At 31.6% G+C, this 26,773-nt stretch overlaps 1 protein-coding gene across 1 annotated transcript; it reads left to right on the forward strand.

The window, feature by feature from the left end:
* The first annotated feature begins 2,403 nt into the window (after window positions 1–2,403).
* Window positions 2,404–22,823, forward strand: LOC106711408 (protein obstructor-E). Its single transcript, XM_045686354.1, has 6 exons — window positions 2,404–2,512; window positions 10,939–10,986; window positions 19,643–19,882; window positions 20,106–20,294; window positions 21,823–22,037; window positions 22,741–22,823. Exons 2-6 carry the CDS (start codon window positions 10,953–10,955, stop codon window positions 22,804–22,806), a joined length of 744 nt encoding a protein of 247 aa, XP_045542310.1. The 5' UTR covers window positions 2,404–2,512; window positions 10,939–10,952; the 3' UTR covers window positions 22,807–22,823.
* Window positions 22,824–26,773: the final 3,950 nt, after the last annotated feature.

Below are 26,773 nucleotides of genomic sequence, written 5' to 3' on the forward strand. Positions count from 1 at the left end.
AGAGTTCTATGCTCGCAAGTCGAGAATCGTTAAAAAAGACATCTATTGTCCCGTGACTCGCACCTCGCAGCTCGAAACACAATCTGCTTCATACAGGGGAACCGGCTCTGCAGTTTATCAATTTTAGTTTAGTTACCCATGACTATAATTGTTACTTGTAAACATCGGGTCAAATAAGTTTGTCGGACTATGCTGAGTTTACATAACGAGATAGTGTGCACTTGTGCAACTTCTTAACTAATGTGTAAATCAATTTTAGAGCTCTCTGTAAATGCATAAACCTGGGAAAATGATGGGACTAAAAATTTAATTGCCATATTATAAAATTTTTCTTTTCGCTTTCGTATATTCGTGAACTGAAAATCTATTAATCTTTATGGCAACATTTTCACTTCTAATTCAACTTTGCTAGTAGAGACATATAGCTTTTGTTACTCGCTCTTTCTTTACAAAGAGCTTTTTATAATAAAAATCAATTTTGTTTCTATCAAAAGAAGTCATCACAAAACCAAAGAACATCTCATATTAATTATTTCTTTGTGATATGCATACAAAAAAACAATCATTTAGTGTTAAAAATATCTACGTAGTATATCTACGTAAACATATACAATATACAATATATTTGTATACATAACTTTTAAGACATTAAAACCATATTAAGTGTATAAAGAGCTTTTTTCTAAGATCATTAAAATAGCAGATGATGCAAGACTTAAGGGTCAAAGGATGATTCATATCCGTAATACATTCTTTAGACTAATCAAGACACCTGGTAGTTGACATTAGCAACAGTCATGTTGCATTATTGACTACTAGCTATCGCCCGCGTCTCTGTCCGCGCGGCATTAAAAAAGAACTAAATTTAGAGCCTATGTGTTCTTTCGCCGTTTTGCAGTTTTGTAGATACCAAATAACAAACTTCCATGCATCCAAACATTCACTTTTATAATATTTATAACATTATTTTTTGTCTGTCATAGTCGCTTTTATTTATATACTAGCAGTCGCTAAACGGCCACAAGAGACGACGCGAGCTTACGAAGCTTTTTTTTATCTTTAAATATACCTTTGTTCAATTTACATTGTGACCGGAATAGTGATAAAACTCGTTGACCGAGTCGTCACCGGCTGGCCTTGGGCCGGCAGATTCCTCAAGATACGTAGTTGTTACCCACTAGTTAAACATGAAGGAAATTTTAATAAAATCAAGGAAATTCCATTGTAAAAATTATACACCTCGACACATAATTAACAGTCAAATGATACCTATTTTTAAATCGGTAAATATAAAATAAACGCAGTTGAATACATAGTTCATATTTATTGGCTCTATCTTTAATCTGTATTTAAAAACAGGGACCAGAGATTCTAAAAGTATAAGATCATTACCAATCTACTTCCATTTTGATAGCCTTTTTTTAATTATTAACATTCCCAATGAAATTTGTAGAACGTTTTTCTAAAATACAAGGTATTATTAGAATAAGTTCTTCTAATGAATCTCTAGTACTGTGGGTTGGCCGTCAGCTCAGCGAACCCATCCCTGTCCTATACCAAGCGAAAAAGTTGTGTAATTTTGCAAGTACTAAAATACTTACTTGACTTTCAAAAAAAGGTTATCAATTCGTCTGTAAGTTTTTTTTTAATGAACATTGATTATTTTCAAAGACTAACAATTTTTGAGACGACTTCAATTCAACAATTAATCGGGAAAAACGCAATAAGATTTACGCCAAAAATGTTAAGGTTAAAAAAAAAACAAATCAATTCTACAATTTTAACAGGACAAAGGTACATAAAAATAACATTTCCTGCTATTCGACCTAGACACCGGCAATGGCGCATTTCGTCTCCTCTATATCAAAGTTTTATGCATCGAATAAATAATGTAAGACGAGTCGCGGACTTGAGGGGAATTATAATATTCCATTCAAATACACCGCAGAGTTCAATGCACACCGGCGTACACACCTCACAATTTTAAGAGTCACTAAGAAGTGTATAGTGCGACTTATTTATCTGGCCTGGCGAGAGAGTCGCTTTTATCGCAGAAAATTTCACATATTATGTCAACGTGATTCATTCATTTTCATTCGATCATTTAATTTTCATTAGCAGCTATCAATCTCAAAGAAGTGCCATAAGACTCTTGTCGTAATTTTCTGGTCAGCTCTTATAAGTCATTCCCAATGACTTAATAGGTTTTACATATTTTCTAACAGAATTGACTCCGATAAGATGTTCTCTCAACGTAACAAAAAGCTGACAAAAAACTGTCAGTTTTACTTATGCGCACCGGGTCAAATAAGTTTCTTGGAGTGTACTATGATGCTAATTTAAGAATGTCGCTATGCTAGCGGTAAGAACAGAGTGGTAAACGCCAACATTCACCTGCGCCTGCGACGATTCTTCAGTCTTACTTCGTATACCGCGGCAGCCACTACTATAATACAAGTTTTTTATTTACTACGTTAGTGCGTGTTGCCAGTATCTACTAGAAAATTAATATGTAAGTTCGTCATTTCTTATATATTGATAACTTCGTTAAATTTTATGTATCATAAATAAATATATGTTCTTATTAATAATTTATATGAAACAATTTTTGAATTTTAATTTACTATACATAATAATTAAACATCAACTTATTTACATAAACAGCTAATGTAAAGAAAACGCTCTACAAAATATATAATATATTTAGTATATATGTAAGTATACTATTTATAAGATGTTCGTAATACATTATGTCACATACGTATAGATAGTGAAAGTCGTATTAGCTTCAAAGCCTACTAAGGAAAGCTGTCAAAGTCCAGTTAGAAACTGTTTTTGTCGTCCATAACGGCAAGTGCCATTTGAAATGGATCAATGTACTAATAGAAGTTATATTTGTATTTGATATATTATTTAGACCTTCGCATTAATATGAGGTTACATTTAAACTAGATCAAGGCGATAATTAGTTGTATTAATTAATTTGTAAAAAATGGATGACTGAATTTGGTTGATAAATTAAAAAAAAAAAACATACAATCTGTACATAAATCACGTCATCTTTTTGAAACTGATTTCCTTGAAAAGTAATCAGTAAATTGACTTTAAATTAAAAAATAATAATGTTGATGAATTATTATTAATATTACATAAATTAAACACATACGTGATCTAATACTACAACATCCTCTTTCTCAGAAATCATTCAGAAGTAACCTTTAGTTATTAAAAAAACATATGTTTTAAGTTTATATATAATAGAAATAGATGTATGTACAATATATAATAAAAAACATGATTCGTTAATTGGTTCGGTAATATAATATTTAGGTATGTATATTGAAAACCTGTTGACGGATAAATATCACTATTGTCGGTCACTGATCAGTGCAGTACTATCTTACTAATATTATAAATGCGAAAGTTTAGATGGATGGAAGTTTGTTAGAAGGTATCTCCGGAACGGCTTAACGAATCTTGATGAAATTTGGCACAGATGTAGAACATAATCTTGAAGAATACATAGGCTATTTAGTTTTCCATCAAATCTCTGGCAGTCAAGGGAATTCACTGTCCTCTTTACATCATTTCCATATATTTTCTATAATCTTTTACATTTAATCTTACTACTTTACTAGCTAACCTGCTTACTGACAAACGGTCACGTGGATTTGAATCAAGTTGTCAAATTTTAGATGCCATTATAATCCGTTCAACCATTCTGGAGTTACGTTATAAAAACATACATCCATCTAAACTATACCTAACGTATACGTATGTAACTATACTATGCCCAAAATCTTTCTGCATATGTATGTCTAGACGACGTTAACCTTTGAGCACGTTAACGTTTTTTCAATTTTACTATCGCTAGCGTAACTATATCAACTAATTATCAGCTTTACGTTCACTTCGTGTTACGATAATGAAATTAAATTAACGAAAATTAATGATTAAATTAATTTCAATTTAATTTAACAACCTAAATTTTGTAGAGATTCACCATTTCACCCGTCGATGTTTAATTTAAAAGATTAAAATGTAAATTACAACACTTTGATTAAGTGAAAAAAATCTCTAAAATTACCTATCTGCATGTAGGATATAATTAAATTATCCAAAACAAATATAAGATCGATTTATCTATAATCTAGTCTTGATAATAAAAGTTGTTGCAACAACGCTTTTTGCCATCTACCAGGCTCTAGGACCAGTAGCAGTTAGTTAGGACTGGGCGTTGATTTACCAGTCAGTTAATCAGGCAGTCAGTCATTATTTGTTCATAATATAATGTATAAATTATTAATATTATAAATGTGAATTTTTAGATGGATGGATGGATGAATGGATGTTTATTTGAAGGTATCTTCGGAACGGCTTAACGGATCTGGCTGAAATTTGGCATAGATGTAGAACATAGTCTGGAAAAACACATAGGATATTAAATAAAGTTTTTTTTTATTCCGCGTGGACGGAGTCGCAGACGACGGCTAGTATATTGTGTAAATTGACCCTCTAATTCTGTTACTTGAAAGTGACCATTCTATACCTTTAAGATTCTAGAACTAAATTACGAATCTTGTGGTTATTTATGTTAGATGTTTATTTAATGTGAGCAACATTCGACCTGATCGAAATCCGGTCTGCTGTTGCGAAATTGTCAACATAACGTGACTTCTTATAGTATTTGTATGTTATGATTTTTGGTACTAATATTCAGTTAATTAATTATATTAAAACAAACAATAAAACAACTTAAATAAAATAATCGAAAATCCTATCCTAGTCGTTGAAAGAAGTCAATCATATGTTTTTATCTCGCAATAAATCCCAACAAAGGCGACAAGGGACGCGTTAACGTGTCCCGATTTTCTTCCTTTATCCTTCATCAATGTTTTATGACAAAAGTAAAACGCCTATTTATATTTATGAACGTCCAGACGATATATATTACAAATTATCACGATGATACTCCTATTTCAGACGATTATTTCCTTAGCCGTAGATACTTATAGGTCAGAGGTTGACAACCTACGGTGCTCTTTGGAAGACTCTATTTAATCCAAAAAGGTTGTTGACATCTGGTACAAAATAACTTTTACCTTTGAATACAGATAAATATTGACATTGATTTTGTATCTCGCACTAAAACAAATACAGTAACCGTTGGTTTCTGAGACTAAAATAAAATAAATAAAATCTCTGTATAAAACATATAGTCATCCATGTCATTATCTTCGACTTAAGAGCTATAACAATGTTTTAAACGAAGATTTTGTTCTCATAAATCCACGGTAGGTGGCTTAACTATTAAACAATTTGTTTATTGGTCAACAAATATTACCATCCCTTTCATCCTGTCTGACAAAAAAGAGACAAATACAAGTATCATTGCAGTAGTAAATCAACGAACATCTACTAGATGTTTAGGTACTCACGTATAAGTTTTAAATTAATCATAGTTTAGTAATAACTAATGATTCTTTAATTAACATTTAATAATTCCATTTGCGAAACAAAAAACTGTACACATATCAAAGCTTCACGATCTAAAAGTAATTTCAAAGCGTAATCTGTCAACAAACATTACCAAATACAAAGCGTTATTCTAACATTACGTAAAAGAACGGTAACTGTTCAACAGTCGAATACATTGCTGCATTAATTCCTATCGCGTTCTCGACCTCACCTAAATAAACACCAATGGTGTGCAAACGGAATAGTGTCAGTAATATACTAATAATTCGGACAACACGCAGTCAATATTTTATTCCATTCGCATGGTGTTATACAACTTAAAAACATTAAATGTTATTCTTGGTTAGAGTCTTTATTTAAAGGAGTTGGAGGATTTTTTATTAGAGGGGTATGCTTTAATTGGAGCTTTATTAAATAACTAGCGGTTAGCCGCGATTTTATCTGGACGGAATAAAAAAATCTAGTAATAAATATAGCCTAAGTCACCCGTGAATAGTACAGTTTCCCAACAGTGAAAGAATTATTCAAATCGATTCAGTACTTTCGGAGCCTATTCAATACAAACAAACAATCAAATACTTTTTCTTTATAATAATATAGATATGCTATTTATACAGAACTGAATATTATTCTGTATTTTATTCTTTTGACATTAGAAAGATACATTAGTATTTTTATTTCTGATTATGTAATAATATAATACGAAAGTCGTAATATTTAAATTCATGCAGACAACATCGGTCACTATAAGCTACTCATATGAATATATCTATTAATTATTTATGATTCCACACGTGAAGCAAAATCAAGACAATTAAATTGCACAAAGGTTGACATTAAAAGTGTGTCAAGATCATCAAAGACGAATTAGAATTCATTCGAAGTTATCATTCGATGATATAACTTTCGGTAACTGTTACGTTCGCGATTGAAGGACTATTAGAAATAGTTTATTACTTTAACAAATCAAACTGAATAATTTTTGTTACGGCTATATAGAGTGTTCAACTCCGTGTCCGTTTCATTATTAATAATTCATCAGAATACCCGTTTGAAACGGTAACGATGTTTGCCATTTTAAATGAACTATTTTTTTTTTCGTAAATCGTGCGATTTATTTATCACTATGCTTATAATTTTTGATGAATTAAAAATTCTATTTATAAAAAAAAAATATTGCTTTCTTACATCATTATTTGAGGCCAAAATCTTTAATATTGGATTAAATTTTGGATAAATCACCAACCGGAAAATCTATCTATAAATATAAAAGAAAGTCGTGTTAGTTACACTATTTATAACTCAAGAACGGCTGAATCGATTTGACTGAAAATTGGTGGGCAGGTAGCTTAGAACCAGGAAACGGACATAGGATAATTTTTACCCCGTTTTCTATCTTTTATTCCACGCGGACAGAGTCGCGGGTAAAGGCTAGTTCTTAATAAAATTGTACGAGTAAATGCGAATGTTTGGATGTTTGTTAGAAAGTGTCATCAGAAGGGATCGACGGATCTCCATTAAATTTGACATGGATATAGAAAATACCCTGAAAAACACATATAGGCTACTAATTAGGTTTTTTTTAATTTCACGCGTACGGAATTGCAGGCCACAGCCAGTGACAAGTAAAAGATAGTCGTCGAATTTCTTTATCATTTCGAAACACCCTTGTCCCCTACAAAATCTACATGACGTCCCGGTAAAAAACCACTGGTCTAAACAACATCTGCAAAACGAAAGGGGTTAATAATATAATTACAACGTACTCAGCTCTACACAATTTATCAAATGCAAATTCAAAGACGATTGGAATATGTAAATTAGTTTACGAAATTGGTATTACATCATCACGTAAACGATAATGGTGCTGATTTAATGACAATATTGTTCCAGTAAAAGAACTGTAATTTGTTTAATTATAAACAAAAACAATTGATTAGACTATACACTAAACTAATAGATTACACTAAAGTGTAGTTGAATTCTATTTGAACCTAATTTATTTATTTATTTTAACCTAATTGATTTTAAGAAAAGAATCTTTTTAATTTTAAAAAATCTTTTAAATTAGATACCATGTTACTAGGGTAAAATAACTATCAGCAAGTAAACGACCAGCAAAAAGTATCTTGCTTGAATGGTTCGATTAAAATCACACTATTCAATGTAAGTAATGAATATGAGGTCCTATTACTCGAAAAGTGATTGATAATATTTCTGTCGTCTGATTGTTATCTGCGGAGACGTGCATTATACTCGTGAAACGCATTTATCTTCTTCAAAACTTAAGAATTTGCTCTAGTTCTAGTAATATTCCAGTCCAGTGACCGAATCCACCGCTGGAGTATAACTGGAGGGATGATTTGCCAAATGTACACAGGCACAGGGCCAAACACGCAATATGTAGGTTCCAGTATGGCTTTTAATGTTTCTAGTTGTACCTTTCGAACTTTGGAATAATGTAAACTAGGTGTAAGGGTAGATGTTGTTATAGGCCTGGTATCTGACAACAAGTTGCCATTCGGGGGCAGACCGCATCGAGATGCGTTGCGTCACGGTCGCTAATTGCGTAGCGCTTTCACTGCTGCGAATCCCGCCGCCCCTCGCTACCTCCCGCCGTCGTCTCTTGCGACAGACGATCATTTTTTCCGAGGACACTGAACATCTGAAGTGACGCAATACGTTCAAGCGTGGGAAACGTACAAATAAGGCTGCACATTTAATTGTTTTGATCTTATTAAATGCGATCAGATGAGACTTCTTTTTGCATCGCTTCAGCAACTTCCCTTTAAAGGTCTAGATTTTCTCACGTTTTTAGTGCACAAATTAATGCATGGAAACATATTTCTCGTACAAGAAATTTATTAAAGTTTAAACATGTAATAAAATAGGCTTAAAGTGTTATATTGATATTGAATAAAAATTATTTTAATATCGCTAAAATAAAAATTGTTTGTAATCGATTCGGCGGTTATTCGCAGCAATTTTATGTGTTTAATCGTTCAGCTCAAATACCAACACGGCACGTAATGATTACCATACGTATGAATATCCAGTCCGCATTCCTGGCCACTACACTGACTGGTTCTGACAATGACAATAAAATGCAATCTCGCTCGCCACTAGCTACACTGTCGCATGCACTACATTGTTTGTGACAAACCAACTTATTTCCATTCATATCGATACTTCAATTGAAACATAATGTTCAAAGAAAATTGTCTTTTTTATTAAGTCAATTACATGAAAACTACTTAACATAAGTATCGATACGAGTAGTTTTAAAAACAAAATAAAACTTGAGAGGTGTCAAGGGACACCCGGATGGAACGAATTTCCTTTCAATTAAATAGTGAAGGAACCAATGTTTATTCTATGAATAAAAAACTTAAGTCTTCACAAGAAGTACATTTTATTTCTATGAATTTTCGTTATATATTGTCACGTCGTTGCCATGGTGAAGTAGCGCTCATTCGTCGTTAACATACTTACTATAGCAAAAAGTGTCGTGACAACTTTTCGTAAGAATTTTTTCCGTCTAGCCCCCTTTCACAACGCGCGATAAGGAACTTCGTTCCAAAAAAAAACACAAAAGGGAAAAAATTTATCAAAGACTAAAAAGCAATGGCCAGTGACATGCATATCGCATTTATAGTCAGTATGATTTATTATCGTATTGGTGATGGTAGGATTACGAGACGTGAGTTCGAGCGGCGGTCGTTAGAAAGCCGACATTAACATCGCGAATAGTCATAAATAAAACGATAGAAGTGGGAACATGTAATAGCGTGTTTTGTTGCGAAGTTATTTCATAACGTATACTTTGGATGCGTGAAGCGCAAGTATCAATGACCCCACATTGAATGAATGAATAAGTGAACGAAGCATAAGGGATATGTGAAATATAAAATCTTTACGACATGGTGTAAGCCTCCTAGATAAAACATATATGTGCCCTTTTCACTTTACCTTAAACTTCTACCTTTGTACCTTAAAGTTATTCATTATTCATTTGTAAATTCTAGTAAAATATATCTCATTTGGGTCTTTTTTGGCAATTTTTTTAAGCAAGGCAAGTTCTTATTTAAAGATTCTTAAATATCTTTTTTTACTTAATCTTTTTTTATAAAACTATTATAATATATAACTTTAATAGATATAAAAGTTATTTGGTGAGTTCCATTAAGTTTCAATATTTTTCTCCCATACTGTATATGACATAAATATATTTTTACGTTTATATACCAGTTAATATCCGGGAGGGTGACATAAATATGAATAACTCAAAGCAATTTCACTTGAATAACCGTACTATTGACGCGTTTGTTGAGACATATTATGTCAATAATACAGTTGATCAAAGAAAGATTGATGTTCGAAATAAAAATTTATTATTTTTTTACTGATACTTAAATATCAAGGTAAAAGACAAATAAACACTCAATATATTAAAAATAAATAACTATAAAATCATTATTATATATCTAATCTTATTTGTTTTTAATTACGGCTCTCTTTTTATATTCCGCAAGTGTCAATATTGATAACCCTATTAGTTAATTTCAACGTTAATGTTAACTTAGGTATTAATAGGGTTAATTAATTGTTATTAATTAACATTTAATTAACTAACCGTTATTACGGTTAATAATTAATCATCCTGAAATGTGTTTTAAATTAAAATCAAATCTTGATAGGTTAGGTTAGGTTAGATTTTTTTTTGTTAATAAACCATTTTAAAATATAAACGCTGTCAAATGTTATCACTTTATACAAAGAAGAAAAAGTTTTTTGTATGACATGAATCGTAATTCAACGTAGATTCACCTGACAGGTCTTTTGTGAATGGATTCAATGATTAATGACCCACGTTCGAACTGAAACTGCGACCTATTGTGTTGTTAAAAAGAGTTCCGACGAAAAATGAGCTTTATTTGAGATTTATTCTACTCGTTATCGGATTGAATGCGGATGATTTTGATCATTTTCATCATTAAATACAAAAGAACGATTAAGTTGTAGCCGACACTTCATCTACATCATCATCAGCTCACTATACGTCCCCATTGAGGGGCTCGGAGCCTACCCCAAGTTAGGGGTGACTAGAATTTCTTCTCAGATATGTGTAGGTTGCATCAAAATGTTTTCCTTCACCGTAAGAACGTCGGATAAATGTATATATTATGTAAATCGAGAATCGAAAAACACATTGGTACATGGCGGGATTCAATCCCAGGACCTGTAGATTGCAAGTCAACTGCTCAACCCCTGAGCCACCGACGCTCTCTTATATTAAATTCATCTTACATGAAACAAATATGAGTAGTTATTGTATTTGACGTATTTTAGAGTCGTTTGCGATAAATAAATATGACAAATAATTATGATTCACGAGCATTTTTACAATGGAATAATTTAAACATTCCTTTAAGCTTATTTATTATGTTTTTATTTTTCCAGATCGAAGTCACAAAATGGCAGACGGGCGATCGTGGTCGTATGCTATCGGTGCGTATATACTTCACTTCATTTAATTTTAAACATACATAGCCAGCGCATACCATCTTTTGTTTATCACTTAACATAAGATTGGAACGTGGTGAAGCGGAAGTTGGTTCACTATAAAAAAAAAATGATGTGTACGACATGGTTTAGGCTTTGTCATGATATTTATTCCATAAATATATATTTTAGAGTGCAGTAAATAAATAACAGATAGTTTTTTTATCTATGCTTATGTCCCGTGTCAGAAACTCACAGTCAGAAATTTAAAAAAGCTTGTTTCGGTTGCAGAAATCTGTATAGTCTCACGTACTTGCATATTTGTAGCCACAAAAATATTTTTAATTACAAAATTCTAAAATCTTGAAGCTTCACACATTAAACAATAGAGAAGTAGGAGGACTGCGACCTTGTAGCGAGGCTGGTGAATGTCTGATTATCTTAACATGTGCGCGTTACCTCCCATTTAATTAAATTCGCATATTGTTTAGTTCCACTCCTACTCTACGAGAACTATGTCGATTTAAATCACGTACACTCTCTGTCACTTCACAGACTATAGACTTACCATTTGGTACATGTTTGCACCTCTATTAGTACATATGTCTTTTACGCAATAGCAAAGCTTGTAAGTGAAATGCTGCAGGCTAACTGTTGTTTTTAACAACACAAACTGATTACGTTACTTAAATGATTTTAATACTTTTTAGAGTTTATATCTTCAGGTGGAATAAATTATATACGAACTAGACTATAGAAAGAAATTGACTTTTCCATTAAAGCAATTTCCATCCATATTTTTGTTTCCTCTTTTGTAAAATCATAGACGGTATATGTCGTACTAAATTGTTAAGAGTTTAGTATTTATAGTTGTTAAAGCACTGCAATATATCTGATAAAAAGAAAATTCAGTCATAAAATTTAATGACTATGAAATAAATGAGAACGTTTTCAATAGTAATACGATAAATTGTAAGCGTAGGGGAGACATCTTGAAAGTATATTTCCTTCTGTAACTATGGACATCAATTTGTTAGATATAAAAATTACTAAAGCTTTTCCTCCCCTAAACGTTTGCTTCTTTACATCGTCTACATCTTAAATAAGGACTGTCTATTTATATTTGATCTATAGGTATGCTTAGTATCTTTACTATGAAGACCATTTTTATACTCTGTGGTGTTAAGTTTGTACAATTTTTATGCAGAAAATAATGAATTTTCGTAAATTGTAAAATCTTTTTTTAAAGTTAATTTTCAATTTTAAAACCTTATCCCAACTGCGCAGGGATAAACATTTATTTTTTAAATATATTCAAGATTAAATTAAGGTTAATCAGGGTTAATGCAATATTTCAATAGTGAAATTAAATAGGTCCAGTAGTTTTTTAATTTATTTCGTACAAACATACAAAAATACAAAGCTTTCTTCTTTATGTAATCTTCAATGTATTAGTCATTTCTACTTATCTTATATATTAAAAGTCATTCCAGGATAGTATGTATATTGAATTACACAAACCCTATTCAGAGGGTTAGAGAGCAATCAAGATAAAAGCCAGTAAGTCAGTCTGACCGTACTAACGTTTAATAGACATTTAATTACATATTAATCTTTGAATCAATTAGTTTTATGTCTCCTAAAAGACGTCCTAAATATTAAAACGGTTATTGATATATGACTTGGAAATGACCTTAACTTTAGAAAAGTTTTATGCAAAAGTGAATCATTCATTTAATTATATAAAATCTATTTATTATCGCATAATGTTTTATTAATTACCTAAATAGTTGACTAAAAGGCTCCCTTAGCGACCAACAAACGTCTCTGAGTGCGGCAGTAATATGATTTAGTTATCATTATTGTAGAAAGACAGTGTCGATTCTGATATTTGTAACCTAGTTTCCATCCATCCATCCATAGAATTAAAAAAAAAACTTTATAAGTAGCCTATGTATTTTTCCAGAATATGTTCTACATCTGTGCCAAATTTCATCTAGATCCGTTGAGCCGTTCCGAAGATACTTTCAAACAAACATCCATCCATCTAAGCATTCGCATTTATGATATTAGTAAGATTGACTGTTAGCGCTGAAGACCATTGTACCGTCATTAGAGCGTGAAATCAATTTGGAGATTTTCAACCCAATGAACATTAATATTACGTTCATCGTATTTTCTGACTGAAGTTAGATTTAATTAAAACGTAAATTTTATTTTGAAATCAACTTTATTTTGCTACTTGTATTAAATAAAAAAAAAACTATATTTTTTGTTTGTTGTTACGCGTGTGTAGGTCTTTTATAAAAAGAAAAAACGTCATAAGCTGTAGATTACTAAGACCAAAATTTCCGTTCAAAACATCTTTTATCTTTGTTTTCTTAAATATGACAGAGATGATGATGAATAAGAATTGCAGGGATAATTATATTATGTTTTATACAGATATTTTGGTCTCAGAAACCAACGGTTATTTGGAGAGATTAACTAAAAAGTATTCAACATTTTAATCGTAATTTGTTTTCCGATTATCTATTTACATATATACATTTATCAGACGTTCTTACGATGAAGGAAAACATCGTGACACAACTTGCACATATTTGCGTGGTAGATTATGGCCTAGTCCCTTAACTTGGGTTAGTCTCCGAGCCTCCCAATGGAGACGTACAGTGAGCTGATGATGATATATGTCATTTAAATTAAAAAAAATCATTAAAACATTTTTTCTCGTCAAGGTTACATTAGTAGTAGGTTAACTGAGTAATATTTAATGGACGCCGCCGCACCCGCGTAACCGAATATGGTAGAGTACATAAAATATTACTGGATTCTTTCCTTATAGAATTTTAAGTCATGAACTCGCTATGAATTATTCAATAAGGAAATGCAGTATGAATGTTGAATGTGGCATATTTTTATATATAAATATTTATTTTATAACGTAATTTTGGACTCTCGTTAACCATAAAAGCTATTTAAATTGTTATAGAAATCGATACACTGTGATGAAAATTCTGAAAGAAGACTTTTTGATATATTACATATATGATAGCAAATATCAACAAAAGGGAAAAATAACATTATGTATGTTTTTTTTTTCAAAAAAAACATAAGTGAAGTCATAATACGATTGTTTACATGTTTGTGTTTCGGCTGAGCAAACCCGTCCCTGATCCCTTTGCCTCAATTGCGTAATTTTCAACCTTATAAAAAGATTTGTCATATCTTAACGTAAACATTCATAAAGATTCCGGTTGTAACAAAACAAAAAACTTGAGAAGTTGATTTCTAGAACCATAAATGCGACTTACTTTGTACCCGGAAAAAATATGATTCGAATCACAAACACATCACTGGGACTAAAGACACATACCAGAAAAAACTTGCAAAACCTTCATTCAATACAGTTTTTTTGTAAAACAAAACCACATATGTAAACGGAAATTTAAAATAGAAATAAATAAATAGACACTTAAAGACTCTACTAGGAAAAAGTTTCGGTAGTTTAGTTTGACTCAAAAACTCTACTACTGGTAGAGTTTGGAATTTTGACGCGATTATGCTTAAAATAATAAAAAAATCTTCTCTATTTACAAGCATTACATTAGAATCTCTTTGTATACAAATTGGTGTTTTTGTTAACATGGACAAAAAATTATTCAATCAATTCTGGTAGTCAAAATAACCAAAATAACCGATAATCATCGTGATGACCACTTAATAATCCATCAAATTACTCATGGTTTGCAATTTATTTACCTAAGTGTTCCGATTAGCCCTATCCACTTTGATGCTGACCTTTCACGAAATGTCAGTGCATTCCAACCCTATCAATTTATCCGCCATTTTAAGTTTTTCGACGGGTACATCTAGGGCTATTTTTATTCAATTTCTACAGGCCGTTAAGTGAGGTTTACCAAAAAACTTTTATTTGTACTTGAAGAAAAGTTAATTTCTGTTTTGTTCATGTTACTTTATTTTACCATACTAATATTATAAATACGAATGATAAGATGGATGGATGATTGAAGGTACCTCCGGAACAGTTCTATGGATCTGGATGAAATTTGTCAAATTTCGTTTTTGAAATTAGTAATTTTAAGACGGAAAATTAAAATTGTGTTTTTTTGTACTTAAAAACATATTTCTTAGTATTCAATCGATCTTGTATCAGTAAATATGTTATAAATGTTGACACTTAAAGAAAGTTGCCGGAAAAACAGCGGAAATTTGCTTTCATTTTTCCCTGCTTTTTACGGCTAAATGCTAGCATTACCACCTTTCACTTTACGTATATTTACATACAAGAATGTTACTCGGCGGAAACAGGAGTAACTGTTAATTCAACTTTGAGTTAAAAATAAATAACAATAGAATATTTGAATAGAATAGTCGACTTGGGAAAAAAATGTCCTTAAGGATGCAGTCCTTTCTCTTTTCAAATACCTGTTCTTTTTTGTATATGTCTATGGGCAGAGGTATCTTCGTTGTTTTAGGTAAACTATTTTAGCTCGGTTGAAATTTTTTAATATAAAATTGTTATAAATTTACTAACTTACACACAATACAACAATATTATGCCTCACGTGTATTTAAAATTTTATTTTTGTATATAAAATTAACAACGATTTCATTTTCTTTTTGGGTAACTTCCAAAAGAATTTTCTAAAATCTATTATATTCTAAGTCTCATAAATGTAGCTGTTTCGTAATGTATTGTAAAACTTATAAATAATTCATGTATATAGTCTACATGTAATAAAAATTGTATTCTATTGATTACTATACAATTAATAAAATTGGAATGTCTGTATGTAATATAGAAAAATAAAAAAAATTTCGCGAACATGTGTTTTTCAGTTACTTAAAACCAAAATCCATTTTTTTTTTATTTTATGTCTGTTTTTCTGTCCGCAAGTTAGTTTTTTTTCCGAGTAATCTAAGAAATGGACCGATTTTGACGGGACTTAAATTGGAAGGTAGCTGTAACTTGGGATATTTTTTTAATTCCGCACTGACGAATTCGCGGGTGACCGCTAGTATGCAATAAGATTTGGCAAAGATGCGAAGTTCTATTAAAAGAATATTTATCATATTAATAAGTCTACAAAGTTTCTGAATAAAAGATGAGATCTTACAAGACTATTATAATAAATGTTTATATAGAAATAATAATTTAAACTTATAGCTTTAAAAACTACAATATTGTTGTGTGTGACATGCCTTATTGATTCAACCATTTACAAATCGTATTTCTTACTTATAAATGGATAAGTATAGGTGGACGGATAGATTCATGAATGCTTCTTAGCATGTAACTCCAAAACGGAACTGGATATAGCGCAGATAGTTTCATGTCTGGAATAAAGCATAGGTTGTGAGTAAGTACAAGTATGTCTGCCCTATAAGGGCAAAAAATTACAAATACTTGGCTTTAAACATAATACTCCTAGCACAAAAAGAATACAAAGCTTACTTATATTATAAATGCGAATTTTGGATGTATGGATGGATGTTTGTTAGATGGTAGGTCCAGAACGACTGCATAAATCTCGCTGAAACATTTGGCGCGGACAGAGTCGCTGGCGACAGATAATTAGTTATAAATTATAAATTTCTGTGATACCTCACCAAGATTTAATGCCATCTTAAAATCTTACGTCAAGTAAAATACAGGACACTCAATGTCAGAAGTCGAACAGCTTATTATGCAACTCGGAAGCGCTTTCACTGTCCGTACACTTGTGACATAACAATATGTTTGCCTCCTTTACACGTAGTAAGACGCGATCATCTTTTCACAAATATTCCGTCAAATTTGTACACTTTTAACAACAGTTAGGTAACTAAGGACTACCAATTAGTTGTCTACAAAGTTTCTTTGTTTTTTGTTGAAATATGTAAGTATTTGCTTTACGACCTAGAACATAAACAAGCCTTAAAATTTCCAAACCTACTAAGAAATTAATTCGAGGCATAATTCGTTAATTTAAAGTTTTTTTTCTAAAATATAATAATAGTTCGCACTTATGTAAGCAAATAAGGTTATAATTGAAATCTTTATGTAAATCTCTCTGATAAAACAATATTAAGTTAAAATAAGAAGAGATATCATTTTAATGCGAATGATTAGATGTATGGATGTTTGTTTGAAGATATCTCCGGAACGGCTCAAAGGATTTCAATGCAATTTGGAATAGATATAGATCATAGTCAAGAAGAACACATAGGGTACTTATTAAGATTTTTTAGATTCGCCCGGACAGAGTCGCGGGTGACAGCTAGTATTAAATAAATTCATAACATTTAATCAACAAAAAAAAGTCTAGTTTTCTGTAATCTGTGCAAAACGGAATGATAATATCAAAGACAAATTTAAACCTAATCTATTCTGAAGGGATATTTTATTTTGACACGAAAACCGATAACATCAATTGTTTAAAAGAATTGACGTGCCCTGAGTAAGTACTTGCAAATTTAAACACTGCGATTTGTAAAAAGCCCTATTGTAGAAATGGAAATTTAATACATAAAAGAAATTCTAAACACTCCGTCTATCAGTTTGATAGATGAATATCTCCAAATGTAAATTAAAAGACGATATGACTAAATATCTATTACTAGCTGTCGCCCGCGACTCCGTCCGCGCGCAGTTAAAAAAAATGAAAAATAGATGATGGCCGATTCTCAGACCTACTGAATATGCTCACAAAATTTCATGAGAATCGGTCAAGCCGTTTCGGAGGAGTACGGTGACGAAAACTGTGACACGAGAATTTTATATATTAGATTTAAAAGCCCTTTAACAATATTGAAAAATTTCAGATGAACTTGGTTTTTCTTTTAGTAACTTTGTTATTATAATTACGATCATGATAACAATCGTCGAATTTTATTAATATTAAATAAATCTTACTTATTATATAAATGTGACTGTTTAGATGGATGGATGTTTGTTTGAAGGTATCTCCGGAACGGGTAAACAGATCTTGATGAAATTTGGCACAGATGTAGAGCATAGTCTGGAAGAAAACATAGACTACTAATAAAGTTGTTTTTTTAATTCTTCGCGGACGGAGTCGCGGGCGACAGTTAGTAATATGATAAAAATGTCGATATTTAGAAATTTTATTTAGTGCATTTTATAGGTTAGCACATATTTTTGTCCTTAAAATGCAAAAAGGAATTTTCCATATTAATAGTTGATAGTTAACTAAGATTAAATACAACATCATTCGTTGGTTTCTGAGCAAAATCCATACATAAACTTATTGTCTCTGTCAATAATAAAGAGATTGATGACAATATGTTTTATACAAGGATTTTAGTTTCAGAAACCAACTATAAGTCTCAAAGTTACATATAACTATTCTAGGAACGGAAGCGAGTCGCACGGGAAATTCAAACGGTTATGACCAGTTACGACTCAATATGTACAACCATGTTTGACGACCTCTCATTAAAGTGAACTTTCGCAAAACTACGAAGTTATATTCATATATAGTTTCTTCATAAATTTTGTTACATAATAAACTAATAACTAAGAACAAATATTATATATGTAATTATTATGAATTTGAGTACATATTTAAAAACAAATTTTTAACGATAACTAAAACCCATTTACCACATGTATTTACAAAGTATAGAAAGAAAATAAGATTGTTGAATAATTTGTTTCTGAAACTTTTATAAGGTGACAATCGAGCAAGCTGCCTGGTTCTTGAATATCGAAGCGACAGATGTGTTGCCTACCTTTTATCGACGGAAGAGGGAGGGACGCACAGAAAGTGAATATTTACCTTACCCATACGTTCCGTCCTCCGTCAAATCCACTGCCCCTTCTCATCCTTTCCTTATAACAAAAGGGTAGGAAGGGAAAGAGGACTATAATTAGGCCTTGTATTTACTGATAGCTTATATTATGTTTTAGTATATAATATAATAGTATGTTTCGTATAATTTCATTTTCTAACAGTTTATGTTTTCCATACTCTCTAAGATAGCAGACATAATGAATGTGAGAACCGACTGGCATTATTTTGAGGTTACATTATAATTGCGTTACGTTATAATTACAATTTTATTAGATTATCTGATGATATGTATTGCGTATCATCTCTTGCGCTGACCTCTCACGCCGTGCGTAATTTGATAGCGTATAATTTACAACTCGAACACGCCTTGGAGAATGAATTATGTTTAATATATATAGATTACGATATATAGTACCTATTTATAATACTTATTTCGATTATACAGCCACGCAGGGACTTTGTTACTTAAATAAATCATGATTTTTATTTTGCAAAATAAGAAAAAAAGCTCGTACGTTACTCATTCAAATAAAATTATACACTAAGCATAAACGCAATCCATCGACGTCTTACTAATATTATAAATGTGAATGTTTAGATGGATGGATGTATGTTTGTTTGAAGGTATATCTGGAACGGCTCAAAGGATCTTGATGAAATTTGGCACAGTTGTAGAACATAATCAGGAAGAACACATAGGCTACTTATTAAGTTTTTTTTAATTCCGTGCGGATGAAGTCGCGGACTACAGCTAGTCTACAATATATAAAAGAGTAATCATTTTATTGTATTGTTTTTGTTTGAATTTCCATACACCTTAAAGTATAAATTTTTCTTCACAGCTTTTCTGGCAAGTCTGGCAGTGGTATCGTGCGCACAAACAGATGACCCATGCAAGACCAAATCCCGGGTGGTAGCGGATGACAAGTACTGTGACAAATACTGGGAGTGTGAGAATGGTCAGGCAGTACAGTATGATTGTCCTAATGGTTTAGTCTTCGCTGGGAAGCATAGAGGCGTTACCGAGGGCTGCGACTATCCGTGGAGATCGAACTATTGTGAATATCCGAAGGTGCAAATAAGTAAGTATAACACTTAATTAGCTATCTACGTTATTTCTTTTCACTAGAAAAATCAGTAATATATGTAGAATAATTTGTACAAAGCCAAATTAGGTACATACTTTCTTCTTTTTCACGAGTCTACTTACTTACTACTTATAAGTCTACATATCTTGATAAATGGGGTAACTCATTGGAGGCTAAAGCCTTCTAAAGGTTCACATCGTCATGTGATTGGTTATAGATCCCCCCATCGGTACGGAGCACTGCGACTGGTTGTACGGCATCTTCGGGCACGAGACGTCGTGCACGCGCTACTGGACTTGCTGGAATGGGACCGCCACAGAACAACTGTGCATCGGCGGCCTGTTGTACAACGAGAACGCGCACTCTTGTGACTGGCCGGAAAACGTCGACGGCTGCCAGAAACATCGTACGTATTATTCGAACTTTATGGCGGCAATTTGTTGCTATTCCGTATGTATCTTCAAAATTGTGTTGTACACAGCATCTAATGTTATATTGAAACTAAGCTTCTAAACTGTTAACAATTAGGCTTTTTAATAAAATGAATTCATATCTAGAAAGATCGATAAACGGTTTTTAATTTATAATGAATGGATGCGTAAATAAATGAACGACCATTACAGTAAATAATGTAAAGTCAGCCATCTTTATTTTGCTCTTTCAGTAATTTTCGTAATCCATGAAACGTTAACGCAAGCGTTAGCGTTTCACTCATCAATCATGCGACTTTCACTGTAATTATTTAGAGAAATAAAGCGTATAATAGTATATCACGGCTAATGAATTATAAAGAATTAATGTAGTTACGTAAACGATTAAGTTCGGTCGATTGTCAATTGTTTTTTATTGTTCGAAAACAACATCAACTATAATGACCGCGCTACACGCAAATGTCACGACTCCATTTTTGTTTTGTTACCTAATTGACCATAATTAATAATACAAAACTAATTGGTTAATTTATCAGCTGCCTTATTATCCATTCTTAAAGAAGAGAACAATCCCAAATCAAATCTTTATATAGTAACGCCTACATCTGCAGCAATATTTCATTTAAATCAACATCAAATTTTTAATTAATCACTTAAATAAATCACTTTGAATATCTTTAAAGCAACCGCAACTATATTGTAATGATCTTTGAAAAGCCTTTAAAACTATTAATTTACATAAACAGGAGCCTAGTTAATTGTAAATGTTCCTTAACCTTCTATCGCTAACTATAATTTATACTAAACAAATAATTCTATCGCCCCATTGCCTTGTACAAATGTTTAACCTTTAGATAAAAACGAACTGTTCACGCTTCACAACATTAATCGAATCACGACTCACGTACAGCGGGATATCGATTTCGGATCCAATGCATCGCAATCCGATTGTTGGGTCATTGTCAAGACTTTATTCGGATTCATTGATCGATTTGGATAAGAAAAAGAGATAAATTCGAGTCACGTAATATCTTGTTTTTTTTACCTACTGGATTTAGTTACGTATAAATTTATGTTTTCCTTGTGTTTTATTTAGAATCTCATACTATTTTTTATGTTACAAAACGGCAAACGAGCAAGCAGCCTGAATTCGCCGAAATAGCGAAGCGACCGCTCACCATAGACATTCTTTAGTACAGATGCAATGCTTATCTTTAATCGACCGAGGAAGGGACGCAAAGAAAGAAAAAATTTCTCCTTCCTACGCATCCTTCACCAAATCCATTTCCCCTTCCCAACATTTCGTTATAAGGGTGAGAAGAGAACGTGGACTAAAATTGGCCTACGGCACGCAACATTCAAAGATGCCAGTCTAAGCACATGGTAAATAGCCGAGGAATCAAACTAGAATGGTTAAGGATCTTTCCATTCAAAAATAACTGTTTTCAACTCCAAAAATTTAAATGAATAAAAAATATATTAGTTCATTTCGTTGTTTTACAGCCCTATGCAATGAAGATCCCAACGGTAACGTACCTTTGGGTAAATCCTGCAACCGCTACTGGCAGTGCCAAGGCGGATACCCGCGCTTGCAGCGTTGCCCCGCTATGTTGGTGTTCGATAGGCGGTCACTGAGATGTGTCGTACCACCGACTGACGAGTGCGAGATCCCCACAACTACCTTATCACCACAGGAAGAAGAAGAGAACTCGAGACCGGTAAGCAAAAGTACCTTTTATGTTCCATTCGATAAGTAAATAGATAGTAGTGACAGGCAATTTTCAACATAAAAACATTAACCGTGAAAATGGACGTAATTCTTGTAATAAAGTATATTGTTGTTAATTTTTTTTTCAAAAAGATTGGCACACAATTACAATATAATTCGAATTTATACTACAGTCGAATCTGGTAAAGCGAGAGATTAAGGGATCGCGATTTTTTTCTTGCTTATAAAGTTTTATCTATAAACCGAATTCCTCGCCTTCAAGAGTAGAATGAATAAGTATTTACAAAGCTAGCGCGTACCATCTTTAGACCAGATCGTCACTTTATCGGGTGGGATCGTGGTCAAGCGCTAGTTTTTTCAATATAAAAAAATAAAATAAAGGTCATCGCTTATATATTAGGTTTTTTGCTTATCCATTTTCATCTGTTATAGATAGTATAAATTGACAGTAAGGCAACTGTTTATGGTTTAAATAAATTCACTATTCTTGTAATAAACCTTCAAAAGACAGTCATTCATACAATAACAATATAATAATTAGCAAGAATACGACATACGAGTATAATAATATTTGAAAATCGTAGTGCAATTGAACGTGTTAAAAACTCTCAAATAGATAATCTCTCGTATTCCTTAAGTTATTTTCATTTCTTATTACGTCTTAGTACTTAATTTATCTATTCCTTTTACAGGGACAACAAAATAAACGACCTGATTACCCAGACGGTCAGCCCGGTCGTCAACGTGCAAGAAACTAAATTAAAACTTTACATATGTTAAAAAAAAACATCCGTCTTTATTTAACTTTATTATAACAAAAGCCAAATTTTACATACTTATTTTGTTGTTTTTCAGTACCTGTGGCGCTTGAAAATATTTATATATCAGTTGTGTAAAATTTAAAGAAAATGTTTCAATATTCACTTTGAATTATATTGACTAATAAGTTAACTAATATAGAAAACAGGTAAAACACTCACGTACAATTGTCCGGTGTCGGCACCGACTAGTTTTGAACCCATCGGTGGCCTTAGGCGACTGGTATTATTTCGCGGACTCGGCCCGTCGCTCGAGTGAGCGACCCACTCACCCTGGTGAAAGGCGACCGATGAGCTCGAAACTAGTCGGTGCCGACACCGGACAAATGTACGTGAGTGTTTTAGCCGTTTTCTATTTAAGTTAATGATAATATCTCACGAAAGTTTAAATAATTTAATAGACAAATAAGTTTGAGTAAAGATGCAAAAATAACAATATTTAAAAACACAAAGGTAAATTTTTAAGAAAAATACATTGTTTTTAAAGTATATTTAACTAAATCATTGTCCTAATGGGCATTATGGTTTTAGAACTTTGTACATTTTCTTCACAACATATTTTGTAAGCTTTATTTTTAATCAATATGCTAAAAACTTCAAATAACATCGTTCTTAGTTATAGGCTAAAATAAGTGTTTAAAAATTAAAAATAAAAAAGAATATTGTAAATTAAATAAAGGTCAGTTTTAATTTTATTTCAAAACCTGTAATACAGCTATAGTAACTAACATATTTAGTAACACATATATACTTAGTAACTTATAGAATAATGACATTCCAATAGATGTACTTAAGTTCATAATTAAGTCATAGTTATATAAATAGTTATGTACTGTATTTACTTTATATATCTCGTAAATACTCAAGAATATCACAAAGATCATAAACCAGTTTCCAAAAAAAAAACCTTTGTTCAATTTGTAGATTAATAATTTAAGTCTGTATTCTTCTAACTTAAGTTAATAAAGTTGTTTTTAAGGAAAACATGGATTTTCATTTTAGTAAAAACTTTTATTATTCAGGACAATATTTTAACATATGAAAATCTTCATATTCTAAAAATATTTAAACTCTTTTAGTAACTCTTTCGTGTTGAAAAATAAACAATAGTAGGTGCATTAAATAATAAAGAGAAAAACAGACCTACTAATAAAATTGATGTAAGATAAAAAACAAATCGGCAGCTTAAGCCAAATTCATTTAAATCGGATCAATGCTAGCAAATCTATCTCACGTTCGACCATTGGTCTTGATTGGATAGAGGTATTTGTGTAATTTTATCAAATAATTGCTTTTTTCATTGTTTCAATCTATTAAATTACTTTAATCTTTTTTCAGTGATGTATTAAACCAACCAAACTACGATGATTTGATTTAAAATTCTTTTCTTCTTCCAGTGAAAAATTATTTTGGCTAACCAATAAAAGCTTTATTGAAGAAAAATAAATCTTAAATAACTGTTGAAGGGTAACTACAGAACAGTTAAGTTACGAAGTATCCTTTACTTAGTTAAATGATAAGTTGAAAAGATCAATTTGCTGATAACTAAGTATATATTATTAGAAGTTTTAACTTCGTTTCCAAGTTATATATTGATAGTGCATTTAAGCATCACATAACCATTTAAGTGTATATTAAAAAGTAAGGTAACTTTTAATTTTTTATTATTTAAGGGACACAATAATTTCACCAATTCCTACCAAATATAAACTATAAAAAATAGCGCTGTTCGACAATAACCATTCCACCAGCTAACTAATACTGATATTCGAGCTTTTGTTACAAGGAACTTCCTAATTCTATGATTAATTATCCACTATTCATTTGTCTTAATCTTACTATTTACCAATATTATAAATGTGAAGTTCGCGTGCAAGTGTAATGCATCAGAGCATTCGGAAAAGACGTGACCAACAGGACAAAATCAAAAGATGGTTCGAAATAGTATATTTCATTACGAGTCCGGAAAGCCTGTCATTGCAAAGAGTTCCGAAAAATGTCTGCCCGAGCCGAGGCGCAACCGGAGGTGAGGGTGGACAGTCGGAACAAGTTGTAATGAAAGGCTTTCCTGTCAGGCGTTTCAGTCTGGAAGAAGACATATTATGAATTTATTTTAATTCTGCGGGGACGGATTATCGAGCGACAGTCAGTGAATAATAAAGGGAACGTTTACCTCATTCGATTATTAAAAACATCCAAGCCGCCCACTGCGTAACGTATAGTACTTGTAAAACGCAAAATTTCCTTTTAACTTGATTAAGCCGGAACGATAATACTATCCATGATGAACAATAACTTTTAAGTACCGCTGACATCGAAATATGAACTCTGTGGGAAGTTATGCGACTATAAGACTTTTTAGGTTATGGTAGCATTACATTAATTGGATCAAATATGCCTAAAAGTTAAAGCGTTATTAATAGAGCCATGCCATAAGACGATAATCGTTAAAATATGACAATCGAGGACCATGAACTGTATAAAAAAAATTAAATTGGGTTCTCCCCTGTGTCCTTCTTTTATTTTGGTGTCGGTTAAAAAAAAACAATGTGCTTCTTTCTTTGCGATAAAGAAAGTTTGTTAGTACTACTTGCGAATGTTTTGAATTTTATTTTAATGAACATCAGTAGTGCCTACTCATATTACTCGCATTTAATTAAAACAATACCACACCAATTTAACAATTGTAAATGTTATTTTGAAATGTAATGTACATTTCATTTATTTTAAAATAGTAAAACAATATCAATTTACATTTTATATGTTGTGTAATAAATGTCATAAGAGATAAATGTACGTGTGCAATATGTTGCCAGTAATATTTTCCAATAACACGACGCATCTGTGTTCTGCACTGGGGAATATAGTTTGACAGTGAGCACGGCTTGCTCGTACGAGTATAAATAGATTTTTTCCATTACTCGTACTTCTGTCATATCATATTAGTATCTAAGTCGTATCACTATTTGCTAGAAAAAAATTCATAAGCTTCAGGAAGAAAATTTTATCAAGCTTTTATTAAATTCTTGTTAATTGAAATAACTAAAAAATTTAAAATCGAGCTCAAACTAGATGACATTGTGTCGTTTCATTGCGAGGGTTCTATATCCACCTTCCACCTCCATCATCAGATCATCACCATGCCATCATAATGTTGCATTGTCACGCAATTTAAATAAATTAAATTAAGCAAGATAATTGAATTAAATTTTTAAGTTAAAACTAAATGAAAGCCTTTAAAATAGAGTTTACGTTACATACAAGCAAAGAAATTTTTAATGAAAGAAGATTTTTTTAATCTGTTCAGTAGGTTTTGAGTTAAAATGTATTCGATTAATTTATATTAATTTGATGAAATTACGCCATTACCTATCATTATTTCGATGTAAAGTTTCATAAAAAAAATAAAATTTTACAATTAATGTTTTATAATTTTTTTTATTTGTTATCACACAACCAGCATCTTTACTTACAAAAGAAATGATAGTTCAAGGGCAAAACTTTCTCAATATCGCGGTTCAAACTCAAACTCATCATATCAAACTTTTCAACATTTATTGTTGAATGAATTTACTTTGAAGGCTTACGGCGCGATATTCACAATGTTTTATACAGTCTCATATGAAAATTGCTTTAAAAGTACAAAACATAACTTGCACATAATAAATGCTATATTTTAAGGTGACTAATATAAAAAAATATGTAGTAAACTAATTTACTTTAGATATATAACTTCATTCGGCTTCTTACGAACAGTATATTAATTTACTTTAGTACTATAAATGAAAATATGAAATAAATCCTACAAAACTTTCTTGTTATCAACGGATCTGGTCAATTGTTAGACGACCATCCGAAATATTACATTTTTAATGGTAAAGGATCAAGGATACGAATTCTACGAATT

Source organism: Papilio machaon, chromosome 3, assembly GCF_912999745.1.
Source record: "Papilio machaon chromosome 3, ilPapMach1.1, whole genome shotgun sequence".
NCBI classification, from domain to species: Eukaryota; Metazoa; Arthropoda; class Insecta; order Lepidoptera; family Papilionidae; genus Papilio; species Papilio machaon.

Bases quoted from the DNA above. Each gene is read 5' to 3' on its own strand.
- LOC106711408 (XM_045686354.1), top strand. From the start codon at position 10,953: ATGGCAGACGGGCGATCGTGGTCGTATGCTATCG. The intron at 10,987-19,642 runs GTGCGTATATAC...TTTTCTTCACAG, and splicing joins ATCGTGGTCGTATGCTATCG to CTTTTCTGGCAAGTCTGGCA. The intron at 19,883-20,105 runs GTAAGTATAACA...GATTGGTTATAG, and splicing joins ATATCCGAAGGTGCAAATAA to ATCCCCCCATCGGTACGGAG.